The sequence below is a fragment of the Blennius ocellaris genome (assembly GCF_963422515.1).
Source record: "Blennius ocellaris genome assembly, chromosome: 13".
NCBI lineage: Eukaryota > Metazoa > Chordata > Actinopteri > Blenniiformes > Blenniidae > Blennius > Blennius ocellaris.
The window spans coordinates 22,997,460-23,014,693 of NC_137662.1; the positions used below are offsets into that span (position 1 = coordinate 22,997,460).

The 17,234-nt window shown below is 45.7% G+C and overlaps 1 protein-coding gene across 3 annotated transcripts in view; it reads left to right on the forward strand.

The window, feature by feature from the left end:
* The window catches only part of rims1a (regulating synaptic membrane exocytosis 1a), a gene marked incomplete at both ends in the record, with an annotated part of 67,443 nt that extends 52,611 nt beyond the window's left edge, over positions 1-14,832 (forward strand). Inside the window, 13 exons of one of the 3 annotated variants that reach the window (XM_080507484.1) lie at positions 2,052-2,141; positions 3,272-3,355; positions 6,204-6,269; positions 8,561-8,670; positions 9,016-9,131; positions 9,550-9,710; positions 10,635-10,849; positions 11,743-11,775; positions 12,684-12,849; positions 13,174-13,286; positions 13,732-13,833; positions 13,931-14,070; positions 14,614-14,832. In XM_080507484.1, the coding sequence (XP_080363610.1) occupies positions 2,052-2,141; positions 3,272-3,355; positions 6,204-6,269; positions 8,561-8,670; positions 9,016-9,131; positions 9,550-9,710; positions 10,635-10,849; positions 11,743-11,775; positions 12,684-12,849; positions 13,174-13,286; positions 13,732-13,833; positions 13,931-14,070; positions 14,614-14,832 (1,615 nt within the window). Of the gene's footprint in view, positions 1-2,051; positions 2,142-3,271; positions 3,356-6,203; positions 6,270-8,560; positions 8,671-9,015; positions 9,132-9,549; positions 9,711-10,634; positions 10,850-11,742; positions 11,776-12,683; positions 12,850-13,173; positions 13,287-13,731; positions 13,834-13,930; positions 14,071-14,613 lie in introns of those variants that run through there. The other 2 variants (XM_080507485.1, XM_080507486.1) reach the window with 2 other exon arrangements.
* Positions 14,833-17,234: the final 2,402 nt, after the last annotated feature.

Genomic DNA, 17,234 nt, shown 5'->3' on the forward strand with positions numbered 1-17,234 from the left:
AATGTCATGACTCATCAACAAGCTCCCCAGACAAGCCCAATAAAGAGTTCCTACACTGGGATCAGCTGAGTTGCAGCAGAGGGAGACGTATGAAACTACGCAGGACGGGTTTTCCTCTCAGACGAGGGAACCCTGCCATCGTGTCCTCGCGGGACCTTTGGAGAATACGATCCTAAAAAAATGGACAAAATGTTTTTCTCGCAGGAGACACCTGATCACTTCGTAGTGGAGCGCCTTGCTGCACCGTCCTTCCTCCGGTCCGCACGCATCTGAAGCCCTGACGCTTGTTAGATCGTTCAAAGTACCGTGACGACGAGCAGTCGCGTCGCGGACGCTTGGAGGAGTTCAGACCTTTACGACTCGCACCCCTCTGGCGGCGTGCAGGACGAGCAGAGGACAGAAGTAGTTGGACTCATCCGGGTTTTGCGACGCTGCCTTGAGTTCGACGTCCGGCGACTCCGTTAGCACTTTGTTTGAAGCGTACCGAGCCTGTTGGATATTGTGTGTGTAGTTAGTCTGCTTAGTGTTGGATATATTGCTTGAACCCATTATTTGACTTCTGTAGCCTGCCTGGCATCGGGGGCTGGGCCATTTGGCCGAGGGAAAAAAAAATGGGACGATTTAAAAAACAAAAAAATTATTTAGTTTTCATTCCATTTTCGTTTTTTTTCAATGCACTCAAAAATGACTGCAGACATCATATATATTGTCGAAAGTGTAACTTTATTGCTGTAATTACATATATATATATATATATATGTGTGTGTGTGTGTGTGTGTGTGTGTATATATATATATATATATATATATATATATATATATATATATAAATAACGCGCACCAAATAATATGTTATGGAAGAAATATACTTATTTAAAAGAACAAAAGATGTATACAATATATACACATGAATATGAAATATACAATGAGGTATCCAAAATAAATACGAAATAAAATGTTGCTTCAGAAGCCACATACAGTCCAGTTTAATGTTGAGTGGACGGGACTGGTAAAATAGTGCTTCAATAACCTTTGAACTTACACTTGAAAGTGTTTCTTTGTTGTGGCCACAGTGTACGGGATGGATTTTGCAAGATCACACAATTGCTACTAAAAATGACCACGATCTCAACATGAAGTCAGTTTTAATGAAACGTGCTGCTGCAAAATGCAGTGAAATGTTATACGTAGAGTATAACGTTGTTGCACAAGATCAGCTTAACATGCAAAAATACAATAATAACTGTTATTGTGATTAAAAATGGACTTTGGTTTGGGAATAACGTAATTGTTTCCCTCGTCCCTAATTTACACCAACTTCAACTTGAAAGGTTTTTTTTTTTTTCAATTAAAAACAAATAATCACGCTTTTTCCTCATTTGAAAGTGAAATTTGAATTTGCACAGCGACAATCGATCGCGGTTCAATCAGTCAATCAGCTCTGGTGATTATTTCAACCACCTTTTGAAGAAAATCACAAGCGTTTCCATAACGCCGTTCGGTTGGAAATTGAAATTCCCCAGGTACGTTCACCCGTAAAAGGGTAAGGGATTGTGGGTTCCAGCAATATCTCCAGCGCTAGGTCAATCCGAAAAACCGGCCGTGGTGTTTTCCACAGCTGGAGGAGCTTCAGGTTTCCTTTCATTCATGCGCCTTCTTTTGCGAGAGCATGCATCTCAGAAACCATCGGCAGCCTGTATGTCGAAAGAAAAGCTGATGCCAGACTCGGGTAAGACGCAGACACACGTACTGGGCCTTTCACATAGGTAGTAGAACAGTGGCGGCGTCGTTCCGTCCAGAGACGACCGATTCCCTCGCTACTTCATCTCCGTGACTCCGACACCACGGTTCACTTCACACGCTAAAGCATTCTGATTTTGAGGAATCTTTAACAGACTTTCTTTTAAAAGTCTTTTTTTTCTGTCTATCCATTGTTTTTTCTCTTTGTTTCTGTCCTCTTCCCCCCCCCCCCCCCCCCCGTCTCCCTCTTCCTCCTCCCCCTCCTCTTCGTCCTCCTCCACTGGATGGCATGTTGTGCTGCGGTGCCTCTAGTGACCTGCAGCCTTCTCTGGACAGGGTTAGGAGCGCTAGCGCCAACTGTCTGACTCCAGACAATCATGCCCCCTCACCAGAGACTGAAAGGTACCAGCCTCTGTTCCCTACAACCCCCCCATGACCCCCCCCCCTCCGCCACCGCCTCCCCTTCCTGTAGTCCTCTTGTAGTGACCCGGTCTCTCTTGTCCCTTCCCCACTGAATGATCCGACACGAGCCGAACGTGGAGCTTCTCTCACCATCACAGTTGCACCACGACTTTCACAGTTATAATGTTCATTTGTGGCACTTGGACACCGAACGACAAAGTGTCCCGAGGTCCAAGTGGTTTGTTGTAAAATGGTGCACGACTGGCATTTATTTATTTATTTATTTATTTTGCCATCCTGGCCGCAGAATCGCTGCACCTTTTGCTGCATCGTTTTATCAGTTTAGCTGAGAACAAAACACTCCTTCACCCTCACACTCCAGCCTTCGCCACGGTTTTGTGTCAGGGAACCAAATGCAGACTCACAGAGTTGGTTTTGTTTAAATCAAATAAAAAATCAAAAGAAGGCACAGGCCAAAAAAACCCCCCAAAAAACAAGAGAGCACACAGACAAGACAGGGTAGCAGGGAACAGGATGAAGATGAATCAAGTTGATGAAATGAAGTGGGAGGCTTAAGGCCACGTTGACACGTACCCACTTTAAAAAAAACTAAACCCTGATATTTCCCTGTCTATCAGTATGCTATGAGTATGCCAAACCTGTAGGGGGCAGTGTAACAAGAAGCCGCGATAGCCAATCGGAATCCTGGAAAAAAAATCAGGACGAATAGTGACGTAAATATCCGCCCACCCGCTTTTTAGATCCAAACAGAGACACAGATTTGATCCACATTTCCACTGTGGCTTTTCAGGAATCATCGTTTGTGGGTTTTTTTTTCTTTTTTTTTAACTGAAACAATTGCAGCTCATCTCTCGAGGGCTGCTGGAGATCCAGACGAAAGTCCAAGAAGAGTCGTTGTTGGACTTTTGATTTTTCAGCAAAAGCTGCACAATGTCCGTACCATGTATGCTAGTATGTGTATTTTTTTAATATTTTTTTCTGCTGGTCAACACTCAGTCCAAACATGCAGCTCATGCATAGTCATAATGTATTTTTGTTTTTTTTTTCCTGATTTGACACTGGTTTGCTCTTTTGGCACTCTGGGTGACGTATTCTGTGTGTACACATAGAAAATGTTTCTACCACTCCCTGCCCCGACGACGCCCGGCAAGCCCCAGGATTCTTATCCAACATGCCTCCCCTGAAGATGACAGGTATCCTCGCGTGGGACCCCCCCCCCCATCCCCCCACTCCCCTGCAGCCGTTTGCCTCTTGGAGCTTGACTTGTGCCTTCAAATCAGACGATTTTTCGCCAATACATTTTACTTACTTATTTATTTATTTTTACTGTTTTGTGCCTAAATGACCCAGAAAGCCCAATAAATTAGACACTTTATATTTTCAGGGTTTTTTTGGTTTTGTTTTGTTTTGTTTTTGTTTAGTTTTTTTACCATAAAGGTAATTTTGTATGAGGAACACGTAGTTTCGTCTTGATGAAGTTGGGTCGTTTTGGCAGCAGGCAGATGTCAAGCTCTACCTCAAACGTTACACGTTGCTCTTTACAAATTTGTTTTGACGCTTCTGTGATTAGCTGCTAGTGAAACTGCTATCTGAACTTTTCCAACTTTCCTTCTTTGGGATAAAAGCGGAACGGATGATTTTATCTTGTATCAACACGAAAGAATCGTGATTTTCACCCTTTGACTCAAATTATCAGTACCTTTTCCAAATGTGCTGACCATTTTTTGGGAAACGTGCTTCTCAAGTCTGTATAAAAAGCTACGCCAACAACCTGCATTGGCGACGTTTCGAGAAACCACATTTCGGCGCAGTGATCTTTTCATTCGATCAACTACAAGATACAATCACAAGCTGCTCTTCTCACCTTTTCTCGTTATTGATTCCTGTCCGCTGACAGACGGGCTGAACACGATGGGAGTGAATATTTGTTTCCCCAAGTTGGAACGTTGTGTTAACGGCGAAACGACACAATGCAGTGGTCTGCAAGTCATTTAGCCTGGAGGAATAAAACTCATTTTAATTTGAAGTTATAGAAGTCATAAAGTGTCCTCGTAAAATGCCAAAGTAGTCTCTTTGTTTTAGTATAAAATACAGGTAGAGTAAAACATTGTACACATTTATGTATTCATCACTTAAGGCAAGAGTGCGACACTACCTCTTGTGCAAATAGCTTTTACTGCAGCGTCACTGATCTCCTGGTCGGAGTATTATGGTGAGTTGGATTTCAGGTTTCAACCCCTAATAGGTGAACGATAGGAAGAGTCACTCTTAGTGGAAAAAAAATAAAACATTTAGATTCTAAATTCACCTCAACATTAAATGTTAAAATCGAGATTTTAAATAATTTCCCCATATTTTTCCACTGTTGGCCACAGCAATCTTAAGAAATGTTTGAAAAGGCCATAAGATGACTGAAAAGAACAAAAGGTGTGTTGGCAACTATTGACAGTTACATTATTGGTTGCTACTGACCAGCTTTTTCCACTAATTCTCAATGCTGAAGAGTCCAGATTGGATCAATTCTATACATCAGTGTTTTTCAACCTTTTTTGAGCCGAGGCACACTTTTTCCTTTGGAAAAATCTGGAGGCACACCACCACCCGAAAATGTTAAAATTTGAAACTCTGTAGCCTATATTGACAATATAAAGTCATTCTCATCAAAGTTTTATCAACAGGAATCAAATAAATACAGAAAAAAAGTATTTCCCAATGTCTTTTTTAAATTGTGCCTCCCTGAGTGTGAAACCTGGACCTGATGGATGAAGAGCTGAGATCCTGGTTCACATTCTTCCTTTTCAAAAACTTGTCCATCACTGTCACTGACACAGTACTTTGATACAAGATGGTAGCAGGAGGTGGAGATTAACCACACTGACGTCTGTCACTTTACATTTCACCGGCAAAGTTCTGTGCTGCCATTTATTGGCGAAGAGTATTTATACATGATGACTCTTCAACACACTGCTCTCACAGCTGACAGCTGCTCTGAGAGCACATTTTTTTTAGAAAAAAAATGTGAAATTGGATCATTTCCCACGGCACACCTGACTAGATCTCGCGGAACACCAGTGTACCACGGTGCACTGGTTGAAAAACACTGCTATACATCATGAAATCAAGCCAAGCTTTCTGGAAGAAGGTGTCCCTTCAGAAATCTACAACAATGGCTTACCAAACAGCAATACGTGCCATAAAATATGTGTGATTGAATATATATACAATATAGTTAACCAGTTCAATGTCGTGTTACGTTTTGTGTCGCTTAATATTTAACACAATGCTCCAACTTTTCAGGGAAAGTCCAACACGTCTGGCTTGTTCTCCTTTGTCTGAACGGTCACTCGCATCATGCGAAGCGTCTCTTCTCTGGCTTTCAGTCTGTGGGTGGTGTTCCTCCTGGTTTTGTAAGTTGAAGCTGTAGCAGCAGTTTGTGCACACTCTACATCCCTCCGCCCTGATCTCCCGCGGCGGCTTCGTGCTCCGGAGGTAGTTTGTAGTCGCTACCCTGTGACGTCTTGCCCCCGTGTCGCTTCCCGGATTTGCCTTTTTAATTTTTTTTCCCTCCCAATTTATACCTGCAGCTTTTCTGTGTGTTCGCTTTTCTCCCGTAAAGTCTCTGGGAGGTCTTTGTGGAGGACTAGTGGATTCATTGTCGTACCGTCATTGTTGTCATTTTCATGAATGAAGGATGTGGATGCTTCATGTTTACTGTTCATCACGTCATAAAGCTATAAGGCCGATGACAGTCGGCTCGCATTCGTGAATCATCCATTCATTGATTCCATCCATCGACCCGCTCATTGATTCTTCCCATTCATCCATTGATTCCACCCATTCATTTGTTTATCCCTCCAGTGAGTCTACTTATGTATTCAAGCCATCCAACCACCGATAACACCCATCCATCTGTCCATTCATTGATGCCGCCCATCCATCCATCCACCTGTCCGTTCATGCCCTCCATTCAATCACCCATTGACTCCACCCATCCGTCTTCTTTTGGCTCTGTTATGTACGGCTCATCGGGACGTCGTGCAGGCAGCCTCGGACCCTGGAGACCCCCGAGTGTCAGACTCTTGGCAGGGAGCTCTTTGGCAGCGGCAGGTAAGACATGTACTGGGGAGGTTCAGCACATGTCAGAGCACCGTCCTGCCCAGCTGCTCCACCTCGCGACATTCCTCCACGAGACCTGGCCGGAGGAACTGCGTTTCTCTTTCTTTCTTTCCTCTATTCTCAGTTCGTACTGAGCCGTACTCTCCAATCAGGAGGTTTCATGCTAGTTTGCGTACTGGGACGTAGGTTGAGCAATGTTGAGACCCTATAAATGCATAAAGATCTGCTGCCCTGCCGTGATAATAGAGACCAAGCTGAAACGAGGGATCATAAACATGGGAAGCAAATTCAAAATTCTGATCATTGTGTTTTCATCTAATTGTTTTTTGATATAAAATTAGGAAGATGGGAATTTTGGTATTTGGTCTATAGACTCTGGCAGATTCTTGAGTCCAGAAACAGACGTTACTGTTAATATAAAGTTGACAGTAATATTTTGTGTGTCCATTTTTGTTCCCCCCTTTCCTTTATCTTGTGTCGTGGTTTCTCTGGCAGACCCAAATTAGCAGTGAACAGGGAGCTTGCCTAGCGCCAGCCAATTTCTTTAGCATAGCTTGAATTGTTACAATCACAAAGTGTTTGACGATCAAGAACATGTGCGATTCTCTTTCCATCATGCAGTTTATCAATCGTGATTCGTGTTTTGTTGGTTCTCTACAGTCGTCGGATAACTTTCGCTCTGTCAAACTTTCGCGTCTTTGCCTTTGAGACCTTTGATGTTCTGGTAATTTGGCACCAGCCTCATGGTGCTTTCGGGGCTCCTTCTGATTTTTAGAAATGCACGACAAGACCGGGCGTGGCCACGGTTGACATGCTAACATACTGCGTTGGTTGAAAATTGTGACTTCAGTTCAAGCTTTTCACTCTAATTTAGTTGAATTGTTTGCATTTATTTCTTTTTTTTCTAAATGCTCTCTGCTTCTTTTTTTCTCGTTTTCTTCCTTTTTTCCTTGAATCCAACATTTTCAACCCTTCTTACTCCTGCATGCTGCTGCTGGGTTTGTATGGTACTGGTGTGCGTGTGCGTGTGCGTGTGCGTGTGTGTGTGTGCAGCAGAATGCCATCCCTTTCTTTGTCGTATAAGAGTCTCTGCACACTTATCATTGCCCAGTTGTTTGTTAGCCTCAGTTCGTCGTGGATCTTTTTCGGTAAGTCACACTACAGTTGTGATTATTTTGAGCGCACAGTCGACTTTGAACACTTCACTTGAGACGAGGCTCATTTGTGAAATACAAAGCAAAAGGGACAAACCATAACCCAACCTTAAACCAGATTCACCCACTTGTTTCATGTTGGGTTTTTTAGCATTTAGCATTTTGCTAATTGTAAAACCCCCACAAAAAAACACTTAAATATAATGCTATATCAGGTTAAAGTATGTATTATAACTCACCCTTGAACCAGGTATACTGTTAATGTAACTTTTTTGGTAGCATTTTTGCTAATAAATATAGCAAAGCTAAATAAATCAAACTAATAATGATAATAATAATTTAAAAAGTTGCAATGTTTAGCATTAGCAATGTTGCTAATTGTTTAAAAAAAATGGCTCATAAACAAAATATACTAATTTGTTTGAGAATTTATTTTTAATAGTAAAAAAAATAAAAAAATAATAAAAGTTCAATGACTCAAACGGCACCTTTGATGAGATTCAACCCTTAAATCTGTTTAGTATTTTTTTGTTTTAGGAGCATTTTTGGCTAATGCTAAAAAGTGCAAACATTTATTTTTCACGATTTTTCCTATTTGTATTTTTCAATGTCTTTAAAAAAAAATAAAAAATTCTAACGTTTCCTGCTCAAGACAAATGTTGGTAGACGTGGCGTGAAGTGAAACCTCAACGTTCAGCCGGAGTTTTCGTGAACGCCAGCTGCTCGTGTCGTCGACCTGTGAGAATGAATGGTCCGTCTGCTGACTCGGCGGAATCTGTGCTTGTCGCCTTTCACCTTGTGTGTGCTGTTCCACCGCGTGAACCTTTGATTTGCTGTTCTACCCCGGCGACGGGGTCCCTCACTCTCAGCCCCCCTCCGACCACTCCGCTCCACCCAGTGAATTTGACATCGCCAACGACGATGCCGCTCCTCTGTTGTTTCCACCTCACTGCCGCATTCTGCCACTCTTGTCGTTCAACTGTTGTGACCGTACTGTGCAAATGGGGGGTGAGATTGGAAAAGCTGACTTTACCCTCGTGTTCGCTCCTTTTTTTTTCTTCTCTACGCCTCGGCTTGGACTCATGGTCTCCGCTCCCTCCCCTCTGTCGGTTTCCTCTCCTTTCTTAGGGCCCACCTCCAGAGTGGCGCGTCTCTGTCCTCCTCGGTGACGTCGTCGTCGGCCCGCAGAGGGAGGCAGCTTCCTCAGCTTCCCCCCAAGAGCAACTCCGCAGAACAAGGTGAGAAGCCGGGGGGGGGTCGCCGTGTTCGTCATGCCTGCGCCCGACGTTCTGATCGGGCCGACGGGAAAACACGTCTACGTCGTAGGATATTCAGGCGTTTATGGGGAAAAGAAGCTCGCCACCGTCATTGTCCGATCTAGAGTCACCATGCATCCTGAGTCATTTACAACGTGAAGCATTCAAGTGTTCGTACGTCACTTCAGGATCTCAAAAAAATTGACTCGAGACCTGATACTTATTGGTAATTCCGCCAAGAGTCTTTTTTTTTTTCATGACCCTCCGGTGTTTCTCAGACCTGCTCCTACCCAACTTGATTGAGTTTTGCTGTGTTGTTCCGTGCAGCCCTAGTAGCAGAGGAGCGAGTCCGGCAGCTCCAGATGAGGGTTCATTCCAACCGCGTGTCAGCCGCCACCTCCAGCCAGCAGGACCTGGACCGAGCCCTCAAGAACAAACGAGAGGTGAGACGCAACTTCCACAGCCGGGAAATTCCCTTTCGGGCCCAGCTCACCAGGAGAACGGAGTCACGGTGAGGGTACGGCGATGGTACCCTCAACGGTACCCTCAACGGTGCCCTCAACGGTGCCCTCAACGGTACCCTCAACGGTACCCTCAATGGTACCCTCAACGGCGATGGTGAAGAGCGCTCCGTTCACTGACCTCCAGTCACTCAACATTTCCGGGTCCCATTGATTTTTCAGGGCGAATCTGAGCCGTAAAAAGCAGCCTCACGACCATTCTGACTTTTTGGGTCACAAAACCTATTTTGTACTTTCAGTTTTCCACTTCCTCGGGTGTTACGATCTTTGCCTGAATCTCTCCGGTCGCTCTCGTCTTCCTGTACCGACTGCCCGCCGTGTGACTGTGTGTCCCTTGCAGCTCTACAAGGACCAGAGGCGGAGCAGCGAAAACGTTTCCCACAAGTCCTCGGACAGTGATGTCAGCGACGTGTCAGCCATCTCTCGAACCAGCAGTGCCTCTCGCATCAGTAGCACCAGCTACATGTCCATCCAGTCGGAGAGACCCCGGGGACGCTTCAGGTGCACACACATCGCATCGCAACACGTCACGTCACAGTATTTTACATTATATTACGTAACATTATATCGCATCACAGTATTTTACATTATATTACGTAACATTATATCGCGTCACAGTATTTTACATTACATTACATAACATTATACCACGTCACAGTATTTTACATTATATTACATAACATTATACCACGTCACAGTATTTTACATTATATTACATCTCATCACAATATATTACATTATACTTCACATATTACATTATTTTACATTCCATTCAAATAAAATCCGTCTGGAGCTGAAAACCAGGTTTTATAATTAGACTTGCACTGAAAAAAACCCGGCTGAATTTAAAAAGTGTTATAAAAGCAATTGTTAACAGTAGATATTACTTCAAACACTTTTACCTCATTTTGTGTTTCATTGTAGACATTTTGAGCACTCTTATCTGTTTTTAAATTGTTGAGCTAGTGTAATTATTTTTAACCATTTTGATAGTTTTTGAGGTTTTTCCTCATTTCTGGATAGTTCAGGTTTCACTTTCATATTTTACCAAATGTTTAACTAAAATGAGGAAATACTGACATTTTCTCCTTTACCTGTTTTTAGCAGTTTTACCTGATCGAGTTTGTCGACAATTTTTATTCTTTGTCGGAGTTGTTTTTGCCATTTTTGCTCATTTCCATTTTCTGCTGCTGTTTAGCTCCTAATTTAATATAATTCTAGTGATTTAAGTAATTGTAGCCACTTCTAGTATGCAGTTAGCATGCTATTGTTGGCGTCATATTTGAAATCAAAGCATTTCTCTTTGTCTTTTTTGGTCTGGGGACGTCGTCGGGGCGACGCTCCCCGTGTCCTCGAGCAGGAAACCCCCTTTTCGCACTGTGGTGCCTCGTCTGAGCCTCAGTTGTTTCTTGTGTTGTGGAGCAGCCGCGCCATGCGAGCGTCGGGCCGCCACATCATGAAGAGCACCAGCGTGAGCGGCGAGATCTACGGCATGGAGCACGCCGACGGCAGCCAGTCGGACACGGCGCTCGGCAGCCTGGGCAGCGGCATCAAGAAGCGGCGCTCCAGCCTGAGCCAGCGCGTCGTGGCCATCCTGCCGTCCAGACGGAGCCGTAGCACCTCGCAGCTCAGCCAGACAGGTCGGACCAGCCTGACGACTCTGACCCGCTTCCTGTCGCTCCCGCTGGTTCTGAAACCTCCCGTCTTTCGGTCGACGGTGACGCCTCGTCGCCAAAACTGAATCGCTACCACCCCGGTCGGCTTCTCAACAATCCAGTCGTAGAGTCATCGTTAGCATAATTACTCTAAATAATCATCGTAGTCGTTATCGATTAGAATGGGATTAGTTTGTGTGTAACTAATGCTACGTAGGGTTGGAGAGCGACTCGCCATGGGCTGAGCGACATGAGCCACTGAGTCCTGTTAGCATGCTAATTAGCCCTGTAGCACCAACTTCAGGCTTAAAGACGAGGAGAGAAGGATTTTTCTGAACTAAAAAGTTATTTCAATTTGTAATTTTTCTTTTAAGAGCCAGTATTTTCTCCATTATTAAACAAAAAGCACGTAACGGCATTTCTTCTTGTTCAACGAAAGTTCGCATCAAAGTCAAATCGGATTTAGAAATATAAATGAACGTAAAGGGCAGAGCTGAGGTGAATCATGACTAAAAAGTAGAGAAGAGAAGTGGTTCTAGTGAAGAACCTTGTGGAACGCCCTTTTGAACAGTTGGACTGCGTTTAAGAGATTGCTGAAATGTCATGTTTCAGTATTTCGTGGTCTCATGACGGCAGCGATCTGTTCCAAACGAGGTAGAGATGCTAAAACAAGAATTTCCCTCTTTGCATTTAAAAAACATGACTAGAATCTAAACATTCCCCCCACAGATTCGTCTCTTACCTGAAGAGTAAAGACTGTGAAGTGAAGGAGTCATTTTAAACCCAGTGTATCCAGTGTGATGTTGTCGTTGCTGCTGTTGTTGTTGTGTATTGGCTTTGATGTTGTTATATGTGTGTATATGTGTGTGTTATTTCAGAGGCGGCGGGTAAGGCGGCGGACAGACAGAAAGGTAAAGCAAAAGGCAGGTAGTCCAGACACTTGAGGAGACAGTTGAGGAACCGACGGCTCACACAAGCATGCAGGCAGATCGTCACGATGTCTTCAATCGCACAAACAGATCAAATGTAGACGGGACAGGAAGGACAAACTCCAGGGAGAGCGGAGGAGTAGGTGTGGTTAGAAAAGCACTTCCCGAACTCTGTCTCTGGCTTCCTTACTCCACCCTCCTCTTTCACCATGAAGGCCGGTTCAGTTCTGACGGAAACCTGCTCCAACCCATCCAGAGTCAATGTCAGTAGTTTGGTCGTTCTTTCTCTGGAGGCGTAGCTTCCTTCTTATCTTGGATGAAATTCTATATTGACACCAACAAGCAGCAGGTTTTTTTTTTTTTAAACGAGCTGAACCTTTCCTTTACGATTAAGCTGTTTTTTTTGGTTCTTTTTCCCCAGCTCTCCCACGTTTTAGCTTCACATCTCTGCTAATTTCACGATATCCGGATAACGACTTTATTATACAAGCAAACTCCTTTGTAGATGATTTGTCTTTGTGCTTTAGAGGTTTTTTGTTTTCTTTGATATTTTTCATCACTTTACATAACTTCTCAGTGACGCTTGTATTTTGAACGTCGGACTTCAGGACAGTGGCCACTTACCGACTGACGATGCATTTCCTTTTGCTTACTTGCCGTCTGGTTTGATCTTCTTTGTGCAGCTTGACGTCGCTTTAGTGACTTTAAAAACCACATCGTTCACAGAGTGACCATAATTGATCGCATTTCAGTCTTTTGCCATACGTACATTGAATAGAGTATCTTCTATCCATCTATTGAAATAACGAGGCCATTCGGATTCCTGGGGAGGCGAAGGGACGCCTGGCACCTTCCAGCCGCTCACCTCAGCCTCTCTGTGTTTTGCACAGAAGCATCGGCAGGTAAGAAGGCGTCCAAGGGGGCCAGCAGCAGCATCCAGAGGAGCGTGGAGACGGGAATGGCGGTCGAGTATCCGCGGGGGGGGTCGGCCATGAACCGGCAGGCCAGCAGAGAGTCCACCGACGGCAGCATGAACAGCTACAGCTCTGAGGGGAAGTACGTACTGCCGACACCCTGCAAGGCCTCCAACACCCCTTGTCTTATCGCGCTCCATACTACAACCTGGGGCCCACTGGATCAGCTGCCTCAGGGGAATGATGTTGTTTCACTAGCAAGAGAAAATGTAATGTGTATATAAGCCGAACCCTAAAACCATCAGAAGTGTAAGAAATCAGTCCACAAGGAAACAAACAACTTGTCAGGCTCTAGGAAGTGAGGTCCTGCGGTCCGTTCAGAACAACAGAACTGCAGAACAAACCCGAAGAAGAAGTGACGGCACGTTGTGCAGAATACAGCGAGTGATTTGGTTGGTTGTGTCAGTTTGATCTTCTCAGGGATGCGGTTGGGTGCCGACAGTCAGTTCAGCGACTTCCTGGACGGTCTCGGTCCCGGGCAGCTGGTTGGCCGGCAAACGCTGGCGACGCCTGCCATGGGTGAGTCCACAGATCGTTCCATACACATGTTGTTGTTTTTTTTATGAAGTTCATTCGAAGATACAAGAGGACCAGTACTACCTAATGATGGATACGCTGCAATAACGTAGCCAAAGTTCTCGCAGCCATCAAAGGATGTACCTTCTGGCTGAAATGCAGCTCTAGTTGAAAGACTTTCATGTTTAAGGTCCATCAAAAGTATCAAACATTTTGAATCGCCAATGAGGCGTAATTTCGTAGGACTTCAGATTGACGGTGTAGTTTTTTTTTCTCTATACGTCATGACCTTGATTTGCAGTTCTGTGGAACAAATGTGAAACGGAAGCAAAACAGAAGGTTTTTATTTGCTGGAGCTCGAACCTTCTGGCAGTCTTCTCAGTGCTTTATTATAGTTGTACCAAGTTTTCTCTTTGCACACTCCGTTTTGTCCTCTGGTACCTCGCAGGTGACGTTCAGATCGGTCTGATGGATAAGAAAGGCCAGCTGGAGGTGGAGGTGATCAGGGCACGAGGCCTTACCCCCAAACCAGGCTCCAAATCCCTCCCAGGTAACGCTCGGTCCGACCCGGTCGTGTTCAGACCAGCACCCAGACCCCCCCCCAGGCTCTTTACTCCCGGTTTTGTCTCGTCCGTCTCCATCCCCAGCTCCCTACGTGAAGGTGTACCTGCTGGATAACGGAACATGTAAAGCCAAAAAGAAAACCAAGATTGCACGCAAGACCCTGGAGCCGCTCTACCAGCAGCACCTGCTCTTTGACGAGAGTCCGCAGGGCAAGGTGCTTCAGGTAATGACCCCCACCACCACCATCCACTGAATGGTTGGTGCTTCAGACGATGATTGAAAATATTTTTTTTTGCTTTTGATAAAATAATCAACATACGTGCCCGTATCCACGAAGCGTCTCAGGGAACTCTTGCCATTGCCTAAAAGTTCCTCAGCAAGAGCGAAACTGTGTGAAATCTACTATAATGCGCACGACAAAGCGCCGATCTCCTTTGATCTCCCCCGCGAGATTGTTTTTCACAGTCTTTTTGGGGATTTAGTCTCAAGAAGTTTTAACTGTTCGTCACCAAAATCTAATCGATTGGTCACCTTTGATGATGAAACACCATCCCTGAAGATTTCATGCAATTCCGGTCAGTAGTTTTTGCTCAAAGGTGAAATACATACGTACATATATATAAAGTGAATACATATAACCCCCCCCCCCCACACACACACACACACACACACACACACACACACACACACACACACACACACACACTAATAAAAGCCGGTCTGAGCTCATCTTGTCCCACTAACGCCACGCTTTTCTGTCCTGCAGGTGATAGTGTGGGGCGATTATGGACGATTGGACCATAAATGTTTCATGGGTGTAGCACAGATCTTATTGGAGGAGCTGGACCTCTCCAGCACCGTGATTGGCTGGTACAAACTGTTTCCGCCTTCCTCACTGGTGGACCCTACGTTAGCGCCGCTCACGCGGTTGGCGTCTCAGACGTCGCTGGACAGCTCAGGACCGCCGCCGGGCGTTCGGTCCTAGTGACCCGACGGCAACCGCCCACTCCCCCCCCCCCATCCCAATCCCCCCCACCACCCCCACCCTCCACCCTCCACCCTCCACCCCTCAATGGACCACAGCGACTGGACCACAACCGAGCAGAGGGCGCGAAGCACGCCCAGAGGACGACGCCCAGGGGCCCTCGGTCAGCCAATGAGAAGCCAGACGGAGAGACAGGGAGCGAGAGAGAGAGAGAGAGTGAGAGAGAGAGGGAGAGACAGAACTAGCCAATCAGAGCTTAGCTGGAGTCCGACAATCACGTCTCACACCTTCCCCTCTTCCTCCTCCTGACGCCGTTTTGTTTTCACCGCTTCGCTTTCTTTGTGTTCTCCTCTGAGCTTGCGGCAGGTTTCCCGTCCGTCACCCCCCCCCCCCCCGCCCGCTTCCCGAGCAGCCAATCAGAGCAGGGCGAGGGCGAGGATGCGGCGGCGGCGCGAGCGTCGGGTCAGGAGGTTTACCTCGAGGTCGGCGGGAGAGGGCAGCAGCACGTGCACATTGTTCACCTCGGCGTGAAAAAGGGAAGCACAAGAAGAGTTTGAAATCTTTTCTGTGTCCGAACAAGCAGGGAAGAAACAAATCAGAGGCCAAATCAACGATCGACACACTTTTACCTTAAGTCTTTGTTGGGGATCATGTCGTTTTTGAGTTTTAGCTTCGCTCAGATTTCAGAACGGTACCTTCAGGTGCAGACTCCCTCTGTGTGCGTTTGGGTATCGAGCGAAGAACCCCCCCCCAAAAAAAACTTCCCCTTGTAGGAGGGAGCAGCATGACTCGGGGGTTTACCCTTACCCCTACCCCCCCCCCAGACCCCCCCAACCCCTAAACCCCAAAACTCCCAGCTGCATGCATGTTTCTTTCTTTCTTTTTGTTCCGTTTCCTTTTCTTTTTTTTTCCGTTCCCTTTCCTCTACTTTTTTTTTTTTTTTTTTTTGTAAACTCGAAAGACAAATTTAAGGAACGATTCTGAAAAACAAAACAAAAAACAAACAAACAAAAAAAAGAAAAAAGAAAACAAAAGTCTAGACTTATGTGTGTTAGTTCCACATACTTTTAGGCCAGCTTGTATGTTGCATGTTCTTGTACAGTTTGCTCGTACTGAATATGAATACAAACCAAGAAAAGCCAAGCCATCCTCCGCCCCCTGGCCGGAGCGGACCAATAGCAGGAGAGGAGGGAGGAGGGGGGAGGGGGGGGTCAACTCCGCCCAGGCCACGCCTACCGCTCTGGGTCTAAATATCCACATTAGGAAGTGTCCCCCCCCTCCCCCCAAAAAAAAAAAAAATAGAGGAAGAAGTGGTCCTTCCTTGCATTTTGTTCTTCGAACCTTCAGAACCACAGTGCTGTTCTGTAGTACTGAGCTCCCCCCCCCCCCCCCCCCCCTCTCCCCCCCCCCACACCCCCCCTCCCCCCGGCGTAATCCCAGGATGTAGACGTCTGAACTGTAGTTTACGACAGTCGGGGCTAGTGACAGATAGAGAATGTGTGTATAACAGCTAAATGTATATGAAGTATCGTTATGAGTTTGACAGAAATTATAAAGATATAGATATATTGAATATAAAACAGAGTGTATCTGACTGAACACCCGTCGCCACACACACACACACACACACACACACCCACGCACACACACATACACGCACACGCACACACCTTGTACATACAAATCAGGACGAGCGGCTTCAGCTTCAGTTATGAACAAACTTAGCAGACATTCCTAATCCCGCGACCGGCGCTCGAGCCGCTGAGCGGCAGCGAGCCAGGAGGGGGCGCTAGCAGGCATTTTTGTTGTTTTCTTCCTTCCCGGTTGCAGAAAATGAAGCAGAACCAATCGGAGCAGTTTTGTTTTTCTCCTTTCAACACCCCCCCCACCACCCCCCCCTCTGTTGGTTACTATTGGTTTGGTTTGGACTGGACTCTAAAGCCGACGAGAAATCTGGTTTCGCAGACATATTTTGCAGATGTTTTCGTTGAAGCCCCCCCTCCCCCCCTTCCTCCCCTCCCCTCCCCCCCCCCCTCCCCCCATGGCGGTATGGCCGACTGCCCTTTCCTTTGTCAGTATTACTCCAGGAATACTGATTGTTTACAGCCCATGGCTCCCCCCACTTCCCAAAACCACAGATTCTAGAAAGAAAGACGAAGTATTCACTGCAACAGTTCTTGTTTGTATAACAGATGTGGCTCTACTGATGTGTATGTTTTATATTCAAGAGTTCATTTTTATTATTTACAAATAAAAGACTGTGTGGAGGACGATCACGGCTTTTTCCGAACGGCGGTGGTGTCGACTTATTGCCAACCCAAATGACGGAATCACACGCCGACCGACCGCAACATTATGACCAGCAGGTCCCGATCGGAAGAATGAAAAAAATCCCAAACTTC